This window comes from Coptis chinensis, chromosome 3, assembly GCF_015680905.1.
Source record: "Coptis chinensis isolate HL-2020 chromosome 3, ASM1568090v1, whole genome shotgun sequence".
In the NCBI taxonomy this organism is placed as follows: domain Eukaryota; kingdom Viridiplantae; phylum Streptophyta; class Magnoliopsida; order Ranunculales; family Ranunculaceae; genus Coptis; species Coptis chinensis.
Window position 1 is genome coordinate 117,230,065 of NC_141458.1, and position 24,131 is coordinate 117,254,195.

The 24,131-nt window shown below is 36.1% G+C and overlaps 1 protein-coding gene and 2 pseudogenes across 5 annotated transcripts; 1 reads left to right on the plus strand and 2 right to left on the minus strand.

Moving 5' to 3' along the window:
- Positions 1–3,889: 3,889 nt before the first annotated feature.
- On the minus strand, positions 3,890–8,316 carry LOC147513475 (uncharacterized; annotated as a pseudogene). The gene is made up of 3 exons (XR_015215476.1): positions 7,502–8,316; positions 4,187–5,243; positions 3,890–4,050 (listed from the first exon to the last, which is right to left on the minus strand). The product of XR_015215476.1 is annotated as an uncharacterized LOC147513475 (transcript).
- A 2,051-nt stretch (positions 8,317–10,367) lies between these two features.
- Positions 10,368–11,878, plus strand: LOC147513476 (septum site-determining protein minD homolog, chloroplastic pseudogene; annotated as a pseudogene). The gene has a single exon (XR_015215474.1). The product of XR_015215474.1 is annotated as a septum site-determining protein minD homolog, chloroplastic pseudogene (transcript).
- A 729-nt stretch (positions 11,879–12,607) lies between these two features.
- On the minus strand, positions 12,608–20,942 carry LOC147513477 (uncharacterized). Of its 3 annotated transcripts, none has more exons than XM_086596532.1 (14): positions 20,675–20,942; positions 20,392–20,600; positions 19,716–19,786; positions 19,143–19,231; positions 18,345–18,395; positions 17,796–17,891; positions 17,614–17,690; positions 16,828–17,008; positions 14,718–14,792; positions 14,273–14,523; positions 14,069–14,138; positions 13,904–13,999; positions 13,291–13,369; positions 12,608–13,172 (listed from the first exon to the last, which is right to left on the minus strand). In XM_086596532.1, exons 1-14 carry the CDS (start codon positions 20,705–20,707, stop codon positions 13,105–13,107), a joined length of 1,446 nt encoding a protein of 481 aa, XP_086452658.1. In that variant the 5' UTR covers positions 20,708–20,942; the 3' UTR covers positions 12,608–13,104. The 3 variants fall into 3 exon arrangements, with proteins under 3 accessions (XP_086452658.1, XP_086452659.1, XP_086452660.1); XM_086596533.1 differs by having other exon boundaries at positions 20,392–20,590; positions 20,675–20,813; XM_086596534.1 differs by lacking the exon at positions 20,675–20,942 and adding an exon at positions 19,913–19,970 and having other exon boundaries at positions 20,392–20,575.
- Between the last annotated feature and the right edge of the window lie 3,189 nt (positions 20,943–24,131).

Here is a 24,131-nt window from a genome sequence, read left to right on the forward strand (position 1 = left end):
TAGAGATGAGAGAAGACTTCGGTTGTTTTCTCAGTGTGCATTCAAAACTCAAAAGCCTCGTCAAACTCTTTTAGTTTTTTAAGCTACGTGGAATCTCGAGATACTACACTCTCCCGGTTCGGAAAAGTAGCACTCTATTTCCAAGAGAGAATGATCTCATTATCAGGACTCTTACTGTATTACTTGTAATTCATTCTCCTTTGACACTACCAATTTTACAATAGTATATACTAACCCTATATACTAACAGTTTAGTGGACCTAAGTGGCTAAGTACCTAACAAGTAGCAACCGGTTTTAAAGTGACCACACTTGATCTTTCAGTCTACATAAACCCTTAAAATGCTATTGTCTAATTCCCGACAATTAGAGCATCTCTAAGTGGAGGCATTAAGTGTCAATTTGCCTCTACCATTTGAAATTTTGGCCAAATTCAATTCTATGTGGACTCAAATATAAATGCATCAAGTGTCTAGCCGCATCCGTGGAGGCAAATTTGTTGTTTCGTTTGCGGATGTGACGCGACGCATGGAATGTTGAAAAAGTCAATAAACAAAACCAACACGACCCTGGGGTTGTTTGTTGATTTTTTCAACATTCCATACGACACTCTAAGTGTCACACAACATTTGGAGTGTCATGTGAGTTTTTTGTTGGGTTTACTATCGCACTTTTTATGGAAAAATAAGTATTTTAATACCAAAAAATCTAAAATGGGACCCACCTAACCAAAATACACCCTATGTTTTAGATTTTTTTTTTTTTTTTATAAATTGTTAACTACTAAAAATAGGTTCTACTAAGTTTGCCTCCTACCTAGAACTGATCATTGTTTACCGATGCTTACCTCAAATTTAGCCTTAAACATGACACTTGATACCTCTACCACCTAGAGATGCTCTTAGTGAGACAAAGTTTCTTATCAAATGATTCAATAATTATGGTTTGACACTGCTCATCCATACTTCACACAGACTGATGCGTGATCACCAATATATATATATATATATTTGCACACAAATAGAGATATTATTACAATTAAAGAAGGGTTAACTAGTATTACCTCCCTACTAGATGAGCCAATTAGGATTTTCCCCAACTAGATGGGGAAATTAGGGTCTCCCCCCTGAGTACACACAAAAAAACACACAGTCAACTCAAGTTGATTTTTTTTTTTGTGTGTACTCAAGTTGGGGTAATACTAAAAATTCCATTAAAGAATGATACATTGTCAATTAAAACTGAAATCTACATACCAGTATACCACCTAATCAAATCTATAGTAGGTCCTGTGAGCACATTCTATACTGGTGATGAATAGGGGTTTGGTTGTGCTCCAAATTGTTTCTCCAATGTTCATAGAAGATTGCTTCTTTGCTACAACATCCACACAAAAAATTGGCCTCCCACAATGTATGCGAGATGCACCAGTGGTTAAGTTTTTGAGCTACCCTCTTCCATCTTGACTGATGTATGTTAAGGTCCACGAATGGTACTTTTTCTAAAAAAGAGAGAACTGCCCTATATAGTCACTTTCTAACCATAGTTTTCCTCCGGTTGTTCCCCCACAATGTTTCCATTGCTAGGAGTCTAGGACAATTGGTACGGCCATAATTTGAGATTTCGGAATCCTCATAATTTCGATAACTCAAAAAACTATAATTTTGCACGGAATTCCAACCAGTGTATCGGAATTTGCAAGGTCTTAAATTTTAATTAATTAATTATGTGAATAATCTAGGCCATTGGATTTGATGGATATGACATCATTATCTTTTAAGTTTTAAGAAAGAATGGTGGTTGTAATGAAGTGGAGACAACAATGTCTGTTAAGGTCCACAAATGGTACCTTTTCTTAAAGAAAGAACTGCCGGTGTAGAGTCACTTTCTAACCATAGCTTTCCTCAAGTTGTTCTCCACAACTTTTCCATTGTTGCTACTTGCTAGGAGTATAGGACAATTGGTACCGCAGTAATTTGAGATTTTGGAATCATCCGAATTCCAATAACTCTAAAAATTGAAATTTCGCACAGAATTCCAACCAGTGTATCGAAATTTGTAAGGTCTTAAATTTTAATTAATTAATTATGTGAATAATCTAGACCATTGGATTTTATGGATATGACATCATTATCTCCTAAGTTTTAAAAAAGAATTGTGGTTGTAATGAAGTGGAGGCAAAAATGGCGACTTGTAGATGGAGTCAAGGAGGCACCACCATAAAATTTGTAACGAACTTCCAAAGCTTTCGAAGAAAGCAATAATGAGTAGTGAAGCCCAACTCATTAAGATCGGGAGATTTAATTCAATTTGTAAATGTCTGTTTTTATTTTAAGGGATTAACAGGACATTACACTAAGTGTTTATGACTTAGCTCTAATCTAAAAAGATGAGTGTTTTGGTGGGTGGTAATAGGTGTTATTCAAGAGTAAGAAGATGTCTATATATCCAGTACTTTGGGGTGAGACTGGAATGAAGCAAACGTAGTTCTAGGGTTGACTTTTATAGGAGTTGTGAGCAAGTGGTTGGTAGGACACGTGTGGTGGTATGGACATGTGTATTATCAGGATGAGTGACACGTCCTCACAAGCTGAACGTGTGTAGTGATTCCAGGTATTATGTTGTTTGAGCTGGTATAGAAAGAGTGTGGTTAAGAAGATAATAATGGTAATGATTTGAGTGTTGTAGTGAGTCTCTAGTGCTAATGATAGTAATAATGAGGGTGATAGGTGATGATATCATGAGATGAAGTCGAGTAACGGGTCATTGATATTGATACTGAACATGTCTTGATGGTGAAGACGATCTCAACCATTGAATGACTAGATCTAGAGATCATTAGTGGAGGATTCCAACTGTTTCATGTAGGTGCAGAGAAAATGATCAAGTTTTTTTCTAAATCGACGGATTCAACTCAAGTTTTGACAGTTTCCCAATACTTTCTGATGGTTTCCGAATATTTACAATCATACCCCTGGCGGAACATACCGTACATTTCTATGCCAATGCCGAAATTTCAACATTCTATTCGAAATCACGAACACTGGTTTGAGGTGACCCCATTCCACGCATGAACTAACTTCTGCTATTAGTTTATCTATATAACAAAGAAGTGTGATGTGGGTCCCACAGGACCTCCATCCTATGGTCCAAACACTTTCTTAACATTTTATGCTGCTTGTGACATGGCTAATCCAAGTGTTCTAAAGATTTGTGCAATTTGTTAAACTAAATCAGTACCATAGGATCTATCCAAAAATCAACAATTACTTTGAGAAATTTTTAAACTTTAGGCTAGCCCATAAATTGTTGGGACTCTAAATTTGACATAATACTTTGCACAATTGGCTGGATTTTTAGGGTGGACAGTTGGGTTTTTTGTTGTGCTTCTGCTTAGATGTGCGTCTGGGCGGGGTGGTCAAGATCTATTTCATACGGCGCCATGGATGCGTGATCCATGCCGTATGCCACGGGCAAATACTAGTTATCAATAAGTCAGTGCTATCTAATCTAAGTATATAACCCTTGTGACCTGCATGTTTTGTCGTCTGTATAGACCTGCTGCTAAACACACAATTTTGATCACATAAGCTCCAAAGAGTTTTCCCTTGCCCAACTTTAGACCACAAAAATATTCAGAAAAATATCTAGAATAAAAGGTGAAGGTTCGACATTATAATACCATAATACCCGAACAAGAAAAACGAGATTTTGATGTTTGCAACAGATTACAGAACCCACAGTATGGACTATGGAGGTCCACATAAATACCTGTATCACATGATTGTAAACTATGATTCTCTTGAACGATTAATCAAAAGACTTACATGTATTAACTATTAACTCATATATTCACTTATCCGAAAAAATGAAAATAATAATAAAAAACATACCCAACTCGAAGCAACTTTATAACTCGTACATGACAAGGACCCTCGAAATGTTTATAAAACTGTATCATAACCAAAGCGATACATGGTTCTCAGTATACACCATACCACAGCAAGCTTATTGCAATGACCAATAAAAGCCAACGTCCAAGGACAAGACACTGCAACAACACACAACTCAACTCCAACAGACGATACTTGATGATAATAATATATACAACACTTTATTGAAGACTACTATCAAACCTCCTTACAGAGATCAGACCTCTACCGAAATTCAGCTAATACCAGTCTTACCGTCTTAACATTCTATTGATGAGAATGGATTCTGCATGCGCATCTTCCGCAATTTGAAGGGAAGAAACAGCCTGAGCTGCAATAAGCCCAGCCGAGATCTCTGTTGTGCCACGTATTCTCTCCTCAAAATATGGTGCATGGCGCTCTTTTCCAAATATATCCTGTGACAATGACCAGCTACCAAACCCCCAATCATTCCATTTACATGACATTCCTCCATAAGCATCTGACACCCGCCCGAGTCCTTCAAGTGAATACCTTGTATAGCCCTGATTACCAGGGCCTGCTTTTCGCCCTCCCATAAAAAGGCCTATATTACTGGCACAGTTCCAAGGATTGAAACCTTCATCCTGTTGCAGTAAAATCTTGCAAGATTCATCTGAGTCTTCTCCAAGGAGGACATGCATAGCTACTGCCTCTGCTATTGCGGCTCCCTCTTCGCAAGCCGCTGCTGTTCCTCTTTCTTCTTCTGCTTTTTCTTTTCCAGCTCCGATCGAATAGCAGCAGAAGTAGCAAGTGCTTTCTCCAAGCGTCTCTTCTTCTTCTCAGCTTGTTTGAGACGATCTACCTCATCCTTCGCTTGCTTTTTCTTCCCTTTTCTAACAGGCGGTGCTTGAATGCACGCTATAGTATCCATGTCAACTATTGATTTCTCTAAAAAATCAATTCTGTTAGCAACTTTTAAAAAACTCCTCTAAAACTTGTACAGATTTCTCTATAACTATTTTCTTTGGTAATAAAAACTAAAATCTCCTTTATCTAAAAAACGGAAGTGCTGAGGGATCTAATTAACGTTAACCAGTCCACCCCTACACCCATTCAGGTCTGAAAGAATATCTCATCTTTCTAACGATGCAGTCCCAGACAGAAACAACAGGTGATAGCAGAAGAGCAAAGTGGTAAGAGCTAACAGAAATATCTGTCGGTGTCATTCTCCCCAATTTCCCACAGCCCTTGCATTTACCCATCTCAGTAAGAAACGATACCAATATGAAGATTCAGAACGAAAAGCAACTATAACAATAAGGATATCACAGATCTCACATTGCCTCCTCTCCTGCAATGAAAGAGAAACACTCGTCATTAAAAAGAAAATTACAGAATCCAACTTAAAAAATCTCTAAAGTAAACATATACTTATAATCTTAACCACCTATTTCAAGTAAGAGGATCTAAAAGACTACAAACTATTGACCTACTCTTTTGACAAATATACCACCGTGTGATGTGTTAACATGGGGCTCCTGTTGTATATTATTTATAGTCATGGAGTGTATTTAGTTGAAAAAGTAGAATTACATAACATCTCCCATGCCAAATGAAGAGTTAAAGTTCAGTAGAAACTATTTCCCAGAAGTACGAGTTAATTTGTTTAATTTGGCATTAATTGAACATGAGCTAGAGAAGTCCAACTCGAAAAACCCATCAAATTGATATTTGAATTGATTATAAAATCATATTAAATACTTCAAACCCCAAAATTGAGCACTAACAGATCCAAAATCCAAATTTCTATTCTAGATCCCTAATTCACCTAAAATGCATCATTTCATAGATTCCCAATTCTCCCATTCAATCCATACATTTTACCAAAATAAAAAAACAATTAGCAGTTCTAATCCCCATATTTGAACTATAGATCCCTAATTCACCTAAATCCCCAATTCTCTATCCATCAAATTCACAAATTAAAATAACATCAATTTCAATCTACTATACTAGCATCAGAAACATAAACAATATAAATAACAACAAATATGATTAAATTATCACAATCAATAGATCCAATTACATTAAAACTCCTGATAAAAAAAAAACACCTAATTAGTTAAAATTTCAATGAATGATAAAGATAGAGAGAAAAACTGACCTTCAGAATTGGGGAAAAAGGAGAGGGAATTGAAACAAAACATGCAAATTGAGGATTATTTGTTTTCGGATCAGATCTAATTTGGGATCTAGAACCAACCTAATTTTTCCACTTGTTCGCGGGGAGAGAAAAAAAATATATAAAGAAAAGGAGGAAAAAAAAAAAAGAAACGTCTGTTGGATAAATGTGATTAAATAAACCGCCACATGAATTCTGCGTGGAGGCTGTAGGGGTAGTTTTGTCTTTTAACAAGTTTGATGGGACACGTGTCGGAGAATGGTTGTTATTGTCCAGTGACTAGTGAAGAAGGAAAGGAGTAGAGTAGACCGATGTAGATTTTGGACCTTTTTTTAAGTCAGGCATTATTCAGTCAGGCAGTCAGATTCTAATATGGTGTACTTCTGATTTTGAGGCCCTAGCTCAAAATCTCATTTCACCACTTAAAACATTCCCAATGCAAGTTATTATTTTTTCTGATTTTGAGGCCCTTGCTCAAAATCTCATTTCACCGAATATTAATCTCGGACAAGATATTAGATTCCATTTGAACGTAAAAAATCGAAAAAAAACATTTTGAACAGAATGAAACATCTCGTCCGAAATTTAAAAAAAAAAAAAAATCATACAAGACAAAATCCGAAAAAAAAAAACTCGTTTTTTTTTTTTTTTAATACACACACAGCAGAATCCAACATCCCATCCGAAATTCACAACTCAACTACTATCTCGATTAAAAATTTCACCTTCGTTTTGACTTGGAAAAATAGTCACCTTAGTATTCACTTTTGCATTGGGCAAAAATTTTGAACCATTTAGAAGTGAATAAAGTCACAAACCCACCATAATGACTTGCATTGGAAATACTCTTATCCACATGATAATAATGTTAACATATTTCATAAAATCTCAAAAAAATTTATTTTATGGGTCAAGGAAATGAACACACATTAGCACCCTCAGCAACATGGACTGTCACGTGATGATGACCAAGAAAGTTTATTCTGTTTAAAGAATTTGATGACTGCATAAACTTTTGAACAAATATATATGTATGTATATTCTATGTGCTGTGCTGCAAATTTCAAAAGGTTGATGTCATGTAACTAATTTTTTCCAATAAAGTTGTAATCATTTGGCAGCACTCAGAGAGACTGCCGAACAATTCTTGATAAGAACTGAGTTAAGCTGTGGGCATCGGATAAGTATGAATTTCTCATATAAGTTCGAGTCACGTATGTATCTATATTAGTTATCAAGAAAAGTATATCCTCTATCAGAAGAATTGAATTTTTACAGGACCAACAATTTTTGGATCATGATTTTCCTGACGATATGGCGTCGAACCGAGATCCATTACATGACGATAAATAATATTGAACATCAAATTTTGACTTCTAAAACATCTCGGAGAAGAAAACTAATATTTGCTGAATCAAGAAAGATACCTGACTACATCAGAAGAGTTACTAACGAAGGCCACCTACAAGAGTTTCTCTTCAGTCTGCATAACGTACAAGTTGATTATTTTTTCACATGCTACATTAAACACAACCAACTTCATAGTTTTACTGCTCGAGTTGATACCAATCTGGCACACCCCTAATTTTTAGATAATTGTTCAGTAGAAATAGTAGAAATAGCTTGATCCGTATCTTCAACAATCTAACAAACAAGTATGTGAGTGGGTTTGACTCACACTAGTCCAGATTGAAAAAATATATTCAAAGACACAGGCTTGTGTCGTCGCTCTACTGTACCTTCATCAAATCCACCGTCTTATTTCTAAAGTATCGTGTAAGTCGAACAACATACTACAAATCATTTGATATCTCTAACTGCATAGGTGTACAACCCGAGTAGGATCTTGTACACTTTCGTAACATCAAAACGTGAAACACGTCATGAACCACATCCAAAGTTAGCATGGGTTCATAACGTATTCCACATTTCGATGTTACAAAAGTGTGGATGAGATCCTACTCAGGTTGTACACCCTACACAATTAGAGATATCAGATGATTTGTCGTATGTTCTGGTGATCGAGATGTGAAGCGTCCTAAAAATAAAACAATGGATTTGGTGACAGTACAGTGGAGGGACGACAAAAATGGGTGTTAGGATTTTTTTTTGTCATGTTGGTTTATCCGAGGACAGGTGGCTTTGAATATTTTTTTCCAGTCTGGACTCGTGTGAGTCAAACTCGCTCACGCCCCAACAATTCTAGTACAGTAAAGACAACAACATGGCATCATAATATGACCTATCAGTCATTTTTATCATGGCCTGAAACCATTTCCAGTAATGAGAAAACAAGAAATGGCCCCATAACAGGTGGAAGAGGCGGCTTGCTGAAGGCCACAATGGGTTCGGCTTTCTCATCAGTAACTGGCGATCCTCCTTCACCTATATCATTACCATGCTTCTTTGGTGAGATTGTCATGGTACCTACTTTTATTAGTGCGACCACAATTGTTAGTGTGAAAAATTGTAAAGTATAAAAAGAATAAGGCTGATAAGAAATTCATAGCACATATTACCCCATCTTCCTCTCAGAGAAATGCCTTTAAGAATATTCTTTGCAGTAAGTAATCCAGTTGTGCCACGCATTCAGATAAGAGCACCTTCTTCTTCTTGAAAGCTTGAAGGGTATTGAAGCCTGAACACCAGATAGACTTACACACATCACTACCTGAAGTTGCATAAGATGAAATTAATGGGTTTGCACAAGGCTGTGCTCCAAAGGCACATGAGAACATTAATACCACCAATTACCTCATAAGACTACCACATAGTAATGTAGCAAGCACATTGAGTTACAATTAGCAAAAAGTTACAAATTTAGTTGACTGTTCATTGAGATCTCACTTAGAAATCTGTGAGCCACTATAACGTTTTGACCTACGCTTCCGCACTTTAGCTGTACAGAATTTTCACAAGACTCCTAGAGAAGTAGTTTCAGAAGGGCACATTATTGTTCACATCTTATCTTGGCCAAAAGCCACTTATGACGATCCGTTTTTCAATACTCGAAAGCTAGGGCATAAAGTAAGGCTTCATTAGCCAAAAGCCTGCCTCACACACAAGGCACAGAGGGAAGCCGTAAGAATATGTTTATCTATTGTAATTATAACATATAAATGTGAAAAGTCCATTAAGGAAATTGAACCGCATCGCAATTTGCAACTTCCAATATCCATGCCTACGTACTCAAACACGTATTAACAAAAAGTCATTCACTATCTAGGAAGATTTCCTTTATGGTTCCATCTCCAAGCCCATCTAAAGTAATCTAGTAAGAAAATTTTCCTTTGCTTCCACAAAGCCCCATTATACAGCTAATATCCCCATTCATGGCTTCATCCTGAACTTGAGGTTCTAAGAAATGGATGAACCAATGTGCGCCATAAGCTCAAGTACTTGCCGCTTTTGTTGCTTGCGATAGCGTAAACCAAAGGGAGAGCTTTCCCATTACGGATGTATCACAGCAACAGGAATCAAAATGCACACAAGTGACATGGCATCGAAAGAAATTCAAAAGCCTCCAACCAACTCAAAAAGAGTCATAAAGCTGTAACAAATTTATTGGACATAGAAAATACTCGTGCTATATCTTTTTAACAGTCACAATCTTCTCAAGGTCTGTTACGATTGCCTTTATATATGTAATCGTCCTTAACATACACCCCCTTCTCCTTCGGATAATCACCACTGCTTTGCCCACTTCAAAATCGTAAAACCACACCATAAGATTTTACCTCCACCTTCTTTCATCATCTTAAAGCTTCTATCATACGCCAGTACACCATGCCACACACTTTTGTATTCCCGACCATTTAACATAAAAATCACGCGAAAATACAAACAATTTAAAATCATATATAACCCACTAATAGTTTCAACATCTTGTAGACCATACAACTGTTCACGACCTCAAACAACATTAGAATTTATGTACTATCTTTAAAAACTTATTGAACCATCATAAATATTATTTTGATTTTATCATAAATACCCCAAAAAAATAAAATAGTATTGAACTATCAATCATGAAGTTTATTGTTGTACTTAATTAGAAGCAAGTGATGCAAAATTTTAATTATCATTCCTAAAACACCCTTGACGACATTCTCCAATAGGGTAATCAAAAAAATACTACAGCAAGTGACTGCAATTTTATTACATACAGCAAGCAAATGATTCATGATAGCATACAGAAACCATAAAAAGAGAGTATTTCATACCTTTTTCTAGTTGTTCTTAAAACTTCTGAAGCCCAGAGTGTGGTTGAGTATCCTTTTAATAAAGAAGCCAAAAGAACGTTCTTGAACCATCTTAAAACACTGATCCCATGCACCAGACTGTTGTTACATAACTACTTACTAACTCCACTCTTCTTTACACCACACGTGTGGCAAGAGAGACTATTTGTGTCTACACACAAGTGAACATCACTTTCTCTATACACAGCCATGATTTCTCTGCAACTTCACACTATAAGCCCTAACAAAAAAAACTCACCTTTCCCAATATCAACAACACCCAAACACTTAATTAGAAAATCTAATCTAAAAAATAGGCCCAACAAAACAGTTTCAGTTCTTCAATGGAATAGAAAACCAGAACTATCAGGTGAAACCCCAAGAGTAGTAGTCATAACATCTGGAAAAGGAGGCGTGGGAAAAACTACAACAACAGCCAATGTGGGTCTTTCATTAGCACGACTAGGTTTCTCAGTTGTAGCCATAGATGCTGACGTGGGTCTACGAAATCTTGATCTTCTTCTCGGTTTAGAAAACCGTGTTAACTACACTGCTGTTGAAGTACTAAATGGAGATTGTAGACTTGACCAAGCATTGGTGCGTGATAAACGTTGGTCTAATTTCGAACTCTTGTGTATTTCGAAGCCCAGGTCGAAATTACCACTGGGGTTTGGAGGAAAAGCTTTGATATGGCTTTGTTGACGCTTTGAAAGCGCGTCAAGAAGGTAGTCCTGATTTCATTATTATTGATTGTCCTGCTGGTATTGATGCTGGTTTTATTACTGCTATTACACCTGCTAATGAAGCTGTACTTGTTACTACACCTGATATAACTAGTCTTAGAGATGCTGATCGCGTAACGGGGTTACTTGAATGTGATGGGATTAAAGATATTAAAATGATTGTGAATCGAGTTAGGACGGATATGATTAGAGGTGAAGATATGATGTCGGTATTGGATGTTCAGGAAATGTTGGGGTTGGCTTTGTTGGGTGTGATTCCTGAGGATGCAGAAGTGATTCGAAGCACGAATAGAGGGTACCCACTTGTTTTGAATAAGCCTCCTACTCTTGCTGGACTTGCATTTGAGCAGGCTGCTTGGAGGCTTGTTGAGCAGGATAGTATGAAGGCTGTTATGGTTGAGGAGGAACCTAAGAAGCGTGGGTTTTTCTCGTTCTTTGGTTGATAGTTTTTCGAGGAACTTCAATTTTGTTGCACTTTGTATGGCGTTTTTTTTTGTTGGGATGGAAGAAGTGATGTGCCTTGGGAATTTTTAAAGCAGTTGCTACTTGGTTAAGCATAGCGGGGGAGGGGGAATCTGTGTACAGCGAGTAGGTAGAGTTTGTTATTCTTCTTTTCAATGTTTTTATGCAATCTTATTTGATAGTTATCATTATAATCTTGTTGTCTCTTAGACTAGCGATTCAACTTGCTTTTCAATTCCTGTCATTTGTATTTCTGTCCAGTGGAAGAGATTTTGATGTGGTAAGACTCTGTATATTAGGAGGAAGATACAGGCATATCCCATTTCAAGCCTGATTAATTGCGAAGTTTTCAGTCTCATTCTATTCCCCACTTGAATGTTTTTCTTTTTGTTTTTTGTACTGAAATCATTGTGTATCATAATGGAGCGTTATCATCAACTACAATTGGGTATTGCTAAACTTGAGATCAATAAATCCCTGATGTGGAGGAGGTTTAGGGTTTTGAGGTCCATGGCATGTGAGACTATTGGCACTTGTGTATTTGACACTTGGCTTCCAAACTGTTGGTTCACACAGTTTGATCCTCTCAGAGACTCAGAATCAATTCAAGAAATCCCACTTGAATGGTGATCCAACAGTTTTTGAAATTTACCATTTGATTTCCTCCTTTGGAATTTCTTATGAGTTATTGATAGAGAATAGTGACCACTTCCTCTTTATTGAAACCTCTTTCCAACTGCATTGCCTCCTTATCCCTGTTCACTAAAATTGCAGGTTAAGCATTATTGGCTTTCTGTAAGTGCAAAAATTTGCTGTAGAGAAGTTCCGAGTTTCCTCCACTAATCAACTTTTGCCTTTGATATGTGAGGATTGTTCACTGATACGCACGCCAGCTCTCCCTATTGGGTTTAGTTTACTGCAAGACTGGCGTCAATGGAATACCGGGTTTCATTTAGTTCTCATTGTATTTTCATCCCCATTTTAATTCGGAGTTTTTAGGTTTTGGTCCTCCTAACCGTGAGGTATTGTGGGTAATAGGAAGGCCATAGGAGATTGATTGAAGCCCATTATTAGCCAACCCAACTTAACACAATCGACTTCATATCTGACTACATAATAGTTGTCACTTAACAAAAACACAAAATGTGATGATTTGATCAGCTTATTTTACAGCAGAGGAAACAATAATATGTTTTCTTAGGTAATCAAATATATAAGCACCCCAACTATACTTGAATAGCGGGTTATGTAAGCAACTTCTATGCAGAGAAAGAGAAACGCTGGACAGAGGGCGCCCCCCACCTGATGAAATAAAGAACTTTAAGTTAGCCCGCGTAAACACCACTTAAAATACATGGAAACTCCGTGAAAGGAAGTCTTGGAAGTTGGTTTCAAACGGAACGTTGATACCAAGTGAGTTCCTGACGTTATTTCTGAAGCTCAACCAACTCTGTTTTCATTGTTCCTGATGCTACAAGGTGATTTACTATGCTGACGACAATAGGCATGTAAACTGCTGAAACTTTACAGCGAAAATTGCTAAGTATTAGTGAAACTTCTATCCTATATTTAGCCATTGCAATGTTAGTTGGAATGGCACTGAATCTGCTGCAACTTCTGAAGTAGTTTGGGGCCAACAGCAGTAATATCACCTGCGGTATTTTCTAAAAAAGTCATTACTCAAAAATATGCCAAAAACCTAAAGACCATACTTTCTTTCTACTAGATTGCTACCTAAAAAAATCATTTGAAATAAAATAACTTAGATACCTGCGCCGAGTGTTAAAACCAGAAGTTCTTGTGCAGGACTGCTTGATATCTCAAAACACAATTTATCCACCAAGTCTACCTGAGCAATGTGCAGGAGATGACGATTTAACATGTTGCATGAAACGGCAGATAATATCTTCTTAATACTTGTTTTCAATAATTATAATAATTAATATTTGTCAGATGGGTTTGTACTTCTATAAGAGGTTATGAGGCAGTTTGCCGGGAAAAAGTACTCAATAAACAAAGACCGGTCAGAGATTTAAAGACGGGAGGGGTGCTAAAAAACAAGCTGCAACGGACGATGATGCGAGATGAAGTAACACCCTGGACTTGACTCATGCTAATGAAAAGAAATGAAGAGTACATTGTCTGCTGGAAGATGATACCAAGACTGGCTATTTTGACCAATCTAGACTAGTTGGGTTCGGAGGAGAGGGTTCACAAGTCAGGTACAGTATGCAGAAGGCTTGACAGGACTACTTTCGGCCTACATATGGACTCATCAAGGAAAGAGATTTGATTTGAGATACTACTTTTCCAAGCATGTCCAATTGTTACCACAGAAGGTATATTTTCTATGGTGATATAAAGAAAATATAATTTGGCATACCACACAAGGAATATATTCAGATAGTGGGCCAACAACAGATACTGCTAGATCTCTTCCACTAACATTTGAAAGGCCCGTCTCTCTTGCATCATATACCTGACATTATAAACTAACCGTCAGTAGGCCTATTATAGACAGTTGAAAGAAGGGTCTACAAATATATACCTTTGTAATTACAACTCTATCTGCATCACCCAATGCAGTAGCAAAATCCTTGAGAAACGTTGCTAGACGGCTGCTTAAGCAATCAAGATATGGCAATTTGAAAAATTAATTATCATCCTCGATAAACAATGTACTGCTAGTTAAGTATTGAAATGGTGTATTGCAGTCACATGCATACCTTTCTAAATTTCTTCAGAATCATACCTGAAAGTATGAGGTTGAAAGATGACCCACAAAGCCTTGAGCGGAAATCTTTGACGAGCTGCTTGAATAACTGCACGAACCTCCGTTGGATGATGGGCATAATCGTCATAGACATGACATTTATTGAAAATACCAATCATCTCAAATCGTCTAGAAACACCAATAAAGTTGTGTAAGTGCAACCTTATACAGTCAATTAATCTTTGAGTTGGCCAATAATCATTAATCAGTGCTCTGACCGCTGCTATTACCTGCACGAGGGAACACCAATATTACAGTAACATGTTTTATCATTGAAGGGGTGGAATAAATAAAAAAGTTTCTATCAAACACAAACTAAGTAGGAAGTCAACAAATATGATCTGTTTAGAAACTGCGCAGCTAAATATATATTTCATACAGAAGTTGGGGCGGGGAAGTTGACGAAAGAGAAATTGCTACTCACTGCTAACGAATTGAGAACATTATGAACTCCTGCCAATTGTAGGCTGATGTCTGCCACTGGAGACCCCATGTGACACTGCAAGAGATCAATACTATAACCATAAAACTTTTACTTCCACGTACCTATGATTTAAGAAGAAAATAGACAAACTTGTAGAAGTAATCAATCCCTGAGGAGAATAATATCGGAGGAGAAATATACTAAACATGAGTAGATTTGTGAAAATAACACTCTTTCTTAGACAACTCTCACAGAACAACAATTGTAGAACGATAAAAAGTCTTAGAAACCTAAGGAGCCAAAGAGCATCACTCCCGACTTTAGATCATTGGACATTTTGTTAATGTGATGTATAACAATGAACCGCGGACGCAGCTGTTGGTAGGCTGCGTCGGCGTTGTTGGTAGGCTGTGTCCGCGTCGGACGAGGATGCGGGAACGTATGCGTGTATGAAGCGGTCAACATGGTCAGGATACAGTCAAATTGTAAGGTTTGATTTAAATAAGTAGTATGCCATATGATTTCTTTAAGAGAAAAGAAATCAGAAACTGTGAGAAATCAGAAACTGTTGTACTGATCTTCTTGCTAAATACTGTTCTTTTATGAGGAAATTTGTCCAAACCCCCCACTTTTGTCACCACTTTATAATAAACCGCCCCACATTTGTAAACATCACGACTTCCCCCCACTCCATCTGACTTCCATCCAAGTTCCGTTGGTATTTCACCTAATACCAAAAGTACCCCTCCCAAAAATGGATTACATTTTGTCTAAACCCCCCAACATAATGTTTTCATTTGACTCTACCAATCAAACCAAAGGGTATTTTTGGTATTAGGTGAAATACCAACGGAACATGGATGGAAGTCAGATGGAGCGGGGGGGAAATCGTGATGTTTACAAATGTGGGGGGTTATTATAAAGTGGTGACAAAAGTGAGTTGTTTGGACAAATTAACCCTTCTTTTATATGTCAAATGAACATTGAAAATTGTAAAATTACAAGGAGCACAGTAGAATAGTCACAGTTTTGCAACCAATCTTAGTAAGCTGAAAACGCACTTAATTAAACCCATTTTGTGAGAGGCTTGGCTCGATGTGCAACAGACATATGCCTCAAGGCGTTGCTCGTGGTTTACACCTTGAAAGAAGGGCTGAGGCTTGTGCATTCTGTGGTTGAGGCGTACAGGGCGCATCAATGGTTAGACTCAGTCACTTGCAATACTTACGTTTTTAGACTCAGTTATTTGCAACGAATTTCTTAGACCAAGATGAAAACAAGCTTCAAAAGTTGTTCTTCTTGTCTAAGGAATTGATGATTTAATGTTTCAAATTTTCTTTAGTAGTAAAAAGATATTTTCAAATCTATGTGTTCTTCTACTTTTCTTTTGTATATGTTCGTATGAAGGTGAAATACAGCCAATTGCTAAATGACTTGTATTTTTCTTTAGTATTGACCTCTTATAATTTTTATCCATGCATAATAATTTGTATATATTTCAAAGCATTATTCTACAAGATTGTCGAGGCTTACTTCTTGCCTCAAATACTCAAAAAAGTCTTCATCTAAGCCTTGCGACATATACAAGACTAGATTAAACCACATCATGGTGCATCAACTATAGTAGGTGGCTAGGTGCACCACAGCAATCCTGAGAAAGGCCCGTGCATGTAAATAGGTCTAAATATTGGGTTAACTAGTATTACACCCCCACTCGATGAGCTAATTTGTGTACTTGGGGAGACCCTAATTTCCCATCTAGTGGGGGTGAAATCCTAATTGGCTCATCTAGTAGGGGTGTAATACTAGTTAACCCCTAAATATTTGCAACCAGTAGCAAACGGGAACAAAAATGGAAGTGTCTTGTCCATTGTATGACCATAATTAACTTCTTTTAGAGAGGGGGTGTAATACTAGTTAACCCCTAAATATTTGCAACCAGTAGCAAACTGGAACAAAAATGGAAGTGTCTTGTCCATTATATGACCATAATTAACTTCTTTTAGAGAGAAAAATACGATATATTTCAAGCTTGCAAGATTGCCTACTTTCCTAGAATAAAAAACGTACAATTTGCATATAGAAGCATATAGGTTAGGTAGGAAGTTACCAATACATAGTCAGTACCACCTTGTGAGTTTGGACAAATGGATGATGCACACCATTCATTCAAACTTGAAGTCCCATAAGTGGTCACTCTGTAGCCAGCATTCAATGGCTGTGAAGTGCACTTTGAGAGCACTGGTGCAGTTCCAATACATGTCTCACTCACCAATGAATATGCACCTTCACTGTAAAGGATTTTATATATTAGAGACTAAAAACAGATCAATTATTCTAAAAATTAAATGCCGTTCTTCAACTGCATCCTAATCAGAAGCTACAAATGATTCTAATAAACTAATACCACTGTTCAATTTTTCTGCCTCGTCATAAGTCTTAGAAGCTTTTTGTCAAACTAAATTTAGGATCTTTGAGGCCGAAATTAAAACCGCCAAATGTTTACAAGCTCAAGTAGACAAAATACGATTACTGATATAGATGTAAGACCACTTTTGAAGCTTTTGTGGTAGCTTTAGCTCATTGACAATTAAATTTTCATGTAAGGCCTTCAAGCAACTAAAAAGTTGCAAGTTAACCAAGAAAGAATTGAATCCTTCTAACAGGTCATTTTTTCTTCCCAGTTCGATCCTGGGCAGCAACACCATAAAAAACCAACCAAAAAAAAAAAAAAGGTCATTTTTTCTTCCCTGTTGTGAAGATGGTGTATGTTGGAAGTTTTTTATTATGAATAATATTTTTCGCTGGAAATTTTGCTTCTTATGTCCAAAAAATTCCACATATTGTCTAATTATAATAATAATAGGAAAAAAAATGAAAATATCGAGTTATGTACCTATCTCTACATAATATGAGATGTCCACCGACCTTGATCTGCTTTAGAAACCTCTTAAATGAATTCTTGACTGCCTCCTATTTGACAAAAAAAAAAATAGTCAATTGAGTCTAGAAAATAGATAAACATCCCTGAAATTAAACTTTGGTTCCCATGCAAAAAGATTTCAGCCAATACCAGACCTCATCTTGGAAGATATCAGCATGCTCCCATTCCACATTTGTCACAACAGCAATATATGGTGATAGTTGGAGGAAACAACCATCATATTCATCAGCCTTGTCAAGAAATTACGAAATGGTGCAATTTAATACTCCATAAGTTTTCCGGCAGTGAAAATCTAATAAGAAACAATGATCATTGGAAGAAAAGAATATTGTTCTTGTTTCAGAGGATCAGCACCCTAGACTCACGATCTCTTAGCAAACAAGGGGAAAAAAAATCGCCATTGGGTTGAGGGGGAGGGGAGGATAAACTACAGTGTATGTACTTGCAAAACAGATGAAAACTTTCTTCAATAACCTCACTTATAGCTACAAAATCTTATAACTTAAAAGCATTTGAAACCAAGTAAGAAAGTAAAAAGAAGTACAGTAATAAGAAAAGCAGAAGAGTTAAGTAAAAATGTAAAATAGATATTTCTTCATATTATGTAGATGGCAAAACGTTGCTCAAGGTTATTCTACAGTCCCCCATATCCACACATGCACATAGAAAAGGAGAGAGAGTACCTCCAAAATGAAATTGGGACTCCGGCAGCAAAGAATATTTCCACCTGGAAACTGCAAAGAATAAAAGAATCCGGAAACTTCTAAAATGTGCTATACATTCCATGTCATATATACCATACTGAATTAAGTTTTCTCAACTATACTAAATTTAACAGACATAGGCGTGTTGCAATAAAGGGGGGATGTGACAAATTCATTCTTCGCAACTTACTAAACATAACACAGACGTAGGAATGTTGCATTAAAAGGGAGGCGGGGGGAGGGAAGAGAGAAAACAGTTCATTAATTGGCAAGACGTTGCTTGAACAATAAACTTCAAAATGGGCAAAATGTATTTTCTTTTGATAGGTGAGAGCGGTTTGAATGTGCAACCTTACAACAGAATTAGCCAATCATCTGAGGTATGAGCTCCAGACATCATTAAGAAAATCTTTATAACATGGCTGTGAAGAAATGGGAAATAACAGGTAAACACTCAGTCCACCATCCATTACTTTCTTTCTGAGCCTTGGGATTCATCCTTGTTGTACAACTTCTACCAAAATTTCTCTGAATGAAATTGGTTGTGAGATTGTAAATAGAGCATTCAGATTGTTTTAGTTTTTATCATATGATATTATGTGAATGTTTATGAGATGCATTTTTTCTGTCACATTTAACTTTAAGCTGAACCCCTCTTTATAAATGGTTCTCTATGAAATACAAAAATTTAAGTGCTCATACAAATGAAGTGTCCTACTAAATTAAAAGATGAGGTATATAAATTAAACTGTTGCAAAGGGTGAAGAGATAATTTACCTGCGGCACTTGTGCCCCAACTACAGCAGTAAGATCAACCCCCATCGCACTTAATACATATGCAAGCATACTAGCCGTTGTTGTTTTTCCTGCAACCGTCAGACAAAAAAATAGAATCATTACAGTCCTAATGCAACCAGCAAACTAAAAAATAATGCAGAGTTTGCATGACTTCCATTATATTTGTTTCTAGAACACAACACAGAGGACAGAATTGTTAGTGTCAGGAAGTTGCATCTGACAAGATCCTACCGAATGTGAAACCCTATAACTTGTTCACCATTTGACTGGCATGTGTCAGTCACATAACTCTCTAAAAAAGCAACTTCGACTTCTGAATTAAAAGCTAAGAATGAACGGGAGGGATCTGTTCACTTGAATCAACAAATAAGAGTAAACTACGATGAGCAAAATCTGTTTTATATTTAATCTAATTACTATCACGTGATTTTCACATACATAGATGTTTGGCATTCTTGATATAGATATTCTCACCCCAATGCTTTTGCTTTGCAGATAAAAATTTGATAAAAGGAAAGACATCCAATTGGAGACAGATCAAAATACAATTACCATGAGTTCCACTAACAGCAACAAGGTTGTGGTGCTCTGTAATCATTCCCAACCAATTTCCTCTTTTTAATCTGTGTAAAGAAAAAGATTAAAACGATCGAATAGATATTTTGTACCTGAAAAAGAAAATTTACATCACCAAGAAAATAACTTAAGAATAGATTCAACTGCTTTTTTAAACTGGTGATGTCGCCTACCCCTCCTCCCTACAAGTGTACACTGTTTGTGTTTCGAAATCCATATATGGGTAAGACACTACAAATAAGAAGATTCAATATTAGTATTATCTTAGGTGTGGTTTTTCCAATTCATCTCAGAAACACAAACAAAATAAAAGTGATAGAGCCCCTCATCACACGCCCGTGTCACCTCAGGATTTACACCTACACGCATTTTGAATTAAGATATGCGGTATGCATCTGAAGGGGGCACGGACGTGCGGATGCAGGGTTCGCCACTTCAAAGTAGTTGACACTTTTTTGACATTTACAAGGTGGGAGTTTCCCTTTCATAACTTTCTCTTTTCATATTAAATCCCTTCCCGCCTTTTTCGTTTTCAACTCACAAAACCCAGTCTTCTTCTACCTTTCCAAAGATGACATTAGTCATCACTTATCAGTTATCACAGTGAACAGTTTAACAAAGTATTAGGTCTATTAATCAATCAAATACTTACACGTGTACTCCCATGGATTTAGCATGCAAAACCTCCACATTATCTGATCCAATCGCACTAGACACAACCACTTTATCAGGTAAACAAGAACCAAAACCCTTCCTCTCAATATTCAACACCGAATGTCCCACAAACAACCTCGCACCAGCTTCACGCAATCGATCCATATACTCATTCCACACAATATCCGAACCACTAACTTCAAACCCCTAAAAAAATTCCAAAATCAAACTACATTGCGAGTTTATGAATTGCAAAACCAGGGTTTAACAATTTAACTTACTTGTTTCAGAGCCAGCATTGCTAATGCCGACATTCCACAACCACCAACACCAACGAAGTGAATCCAAGTTTTCTTGTTTTTAAACAATGATGAGATATTGGTAGTAGTGTACTCGTTTTTTGATTCAGAGAAAATGTAGAATCTATTTTTAATGACATGATCAGTGGATTTGAAACGGAAATTTGTTTGTGAATGGAAAGTTAGAGGGAGTGGTTTAGGGTTGGGGTCAAAATTTAGTAAGTGAGATTTGGAAATGGCTGGAAACTCCATCGGGAGTGAATAGTGTAGTTCAAGTGTTATATATACGAGTTTTACTTGGCGGTAATTTTACTGCGGCCCATATCTTTTTGGACCATAGATTGTCCAAGTTGACTCAAGAAGTCAAGATCCTAATTTCACGTGATTGGGCCGGGCCCATGTCTGACTTAAGTCGGTCCAGGACTTAAGGTCTAGGGTCGCCTAGCCCACTCTATAATTTCGGACCACCATTTAGGCTACACTGACTGACATGTACTTATTTCATCAAGAAATGGACCTCACCTCCCTGATTCTGATCCGGTACATAAAAAACCCTCCCGTTTGACCCGCACCTCATAACCTCCCTATAATTCATGCGGTGTTAAATAACCTTCTTATTTTTGAGAAAAAAGAAATCACGATCTCTTTCGTTTATCTTCTTATTTTTTTTCTTCCCTTTTTACCCTTTGAAGAAAAAAAACTCATTTTCACTCATTGTTTCTCCTTCAATAAATTTAATTTCTTTACTTTCTCTTCTATTATGTTCAATTTTGAAAAGCCTTTTTAGAAAGTTTTCATTTACGATTTAAAAATCACGTATGATTATGCTATAGAGGAGTTTGGTTCATTGGAAGATTTGATCTTGAATAAACTCATTCATCTCTTCAACTTGTTTTTTGAATGAAAAATAACGGTCTTAACTTCCAATTGGAGGGGTGGAATCAATTTTTAATTTCTTTTTCAATTCAACTTCATGTGTATTGAAAAAGATTAGTGCAAATTTATCTTTTCAACTGGTGGATGTGGATATGTTTGCTTTCACTCTTCTTTGTTTTTCTTTTGTGGATTAGTTTTCGACTTTTCGTCAAAATTTGATTTTCTTTCAATTGATTTATTTCTTTTCCGGTGTTATAAATGGACATTTCAATGTGCAAAAAAATCAGCATAGCAAGTTGACTATGTAAATTTATTTTTACATATAAATTTGACTATGCAAATTTAGTTTTGCATAATATTTCGGTATGTAAATTTATTTTTGCATAGAAATTTGACTATGCAAATTTAGTTTTGCATAATATTTTTGATATGTAAATTTATTTTTGCGTAGCAAATTGACTATATCAAATCGACTGTGCAAATTTATTTTTGCATGACAATTTCACTATGCAAATTGATTTTTACATAGTAATTTCGAATGAAAATGTATTTTTGCTTAGCATTTTAACTATGTAAAATTGTTTTTGCATATATGTTTCAATATGCAAAATAGTAATTGTAGTGTATTATGTAAAAACAAATATAATTTTTCAAACAAATTTTGGATTATTTAGCTTTCTACTTTGCAAAACCACACATTTCTTTAAAAAAAAACATAGGCTTTTGTGGTATTTTAGTTTAGACTTTTCTTTTTGTGTGGAGAAACAAGTATTTTTATATTTATCTTCATCTTTCATCTTCAGTTTTTATTTTTATTTTTGAGATTTTTTGCAATAAAATAGTTATATATTTGTATTGGGTTTATTATTTATTTTTATTTCTCAATAGAAAAAAAGACGTAGAAAAATATGAGAACCTAGTTCTTTGTTCAGGAGCTAAGTTACAGGGGGTATTTGTGACCATTTAAGTTGTGGTTTTGTTTTTGAAAAAAATAGGGAGGTTTTATGAGTTCTCTCGCTGGGGAGGAGTTTTTATAGACCTGATTATGCACTCAAGACTCAGAGAGATTTATCGTAAAACCTGCTTTTCAAATGTTGGACCCCATGAAAATCAAAGAAAAAAATGTGAAACTCGGGTCACTAATTCAATATCATCAAAGGCGCAGTTGAAGTAGAGTTATAGGCTTTGTTTGGCCATGTGAAATTCGGTAGTACTCGACCATGTTTAGGGTATGGAAAACAAGTGGTGGATACTCCAAAAATAATTACTCTATAAATTGTTTGGTCCCTTTTACTTTAGAGGGATTGTCTCATACTGTTTTTCATTGTTTTTTTTTTTTCCCAACTCTCCCAATGGAATAAAAATCACCCAAAATAAAAAAAATAATAAAAACTAAAAAAACACACAAATAGACTAAAGAAAACCCATATCAGTAACTTCAAAAAGAAATATCGAACTTCAATTCAACATAGTTTCATGGAAGAATCAAAACGGTGGTCGGTCGATTGGAATGGAGACAGTGAAGAAGAAGAAGTCATAAACCGTTTATGTTTTTTTTTTTGTTTGCTCCTCCTGTTCTGATTTCGAATTTTAATTTGAAAAGGTGAAAGGAAGAATTTGTGAGAGAAGAAAATGAGTGGGTGAAGAAGAAGGTTCGATCTTTTGAGTGTATAACTCGAATGAATGATAAAATGATGTTTTCTCTCTCATGTATTTCTTTCGTATATTACGGTATCTCACCTAAACCCAAAGATCCACTATACACATTTTTTCTAGTTTCACGATCTATCCCGTTTATACCCTACTCATTAGTTGTGGCCCCAATTCATAAAATGAACCGACCAAACACCTTACCTAGTATTAGGGGGCAATGGGCCGGGTCGGGCTAGCCCGGCCCTAAACATTTAAAGCCCTTCAGATATTAAGGCCGGGTCACAAGTCTAAATCTCAAGCCCTGACCCTGACCCTAGCCCTCTTTAAGGGCTTTAGGGTCGGGCTTTAGGGCCGGTCCTATATATATATATATATATATATTTTTTACTACATCAGTTTTAAAACTCATTTATATTACAAAAATGTACAATAATCTACAAACTCAAAGTCCAACCAATCTAGTAATAATCTGTATAAGTCCAAAAATTTAAAATGCACATCCACAATCTAATGAACTGAAGTACATCGAGAGTTCGAATTTGTTATTCCTTTGTACTCAAACCTCACTAAAATTACATTTAACATTGAAATACATAGACAAATAATTATATTATCATTTTAAAGGAAGAAGTAATAGATATAAAGAAGAAACATAATAGTTTTGGTTAAGGGTCATGGAAGTTGTTAAACTATTTGTAATATCATAAATTATTTCTATAATAGATTCAAACAAATATAATATTACCTTTCTTCTAATTTAAAAGTGATTCAAGCTTTGTATATGGAAATGAAAATATTGGCTTTTGAACAAGTGATGGAGAAAGGTTTGAGATTATAAATGTCATTTTTCCACAAAGGGTGTTTTTTTTGGTTTCTATGTTACAAATGTCTGCTCTGTATTTTGCTTTAA

Bases quoted from the DNA above. Each gene is read 5' to 3' on its own strand.
- LOC147513477 (XM_086596532.1), bottom strand. From the start codon at position 20,707: ATGTCGGCATTAGCAATGCTGGCTCTGAAACAA. The intron at 19,232-19,715 runs GTAATTGTATTT...TGACGGTTGCAG, and splicing joins TGCTGTTAGTGGAACTCATG to GAAAAACAACAACGGCTAGT. The intron at 14,524-14,717 runs GTGAGTAGCAAT...TCCCTCGTGCAG, and splicing joins ATGTTCTCAATTCGTTAGCA to GTAATAGCAGCGGTCAGAGC.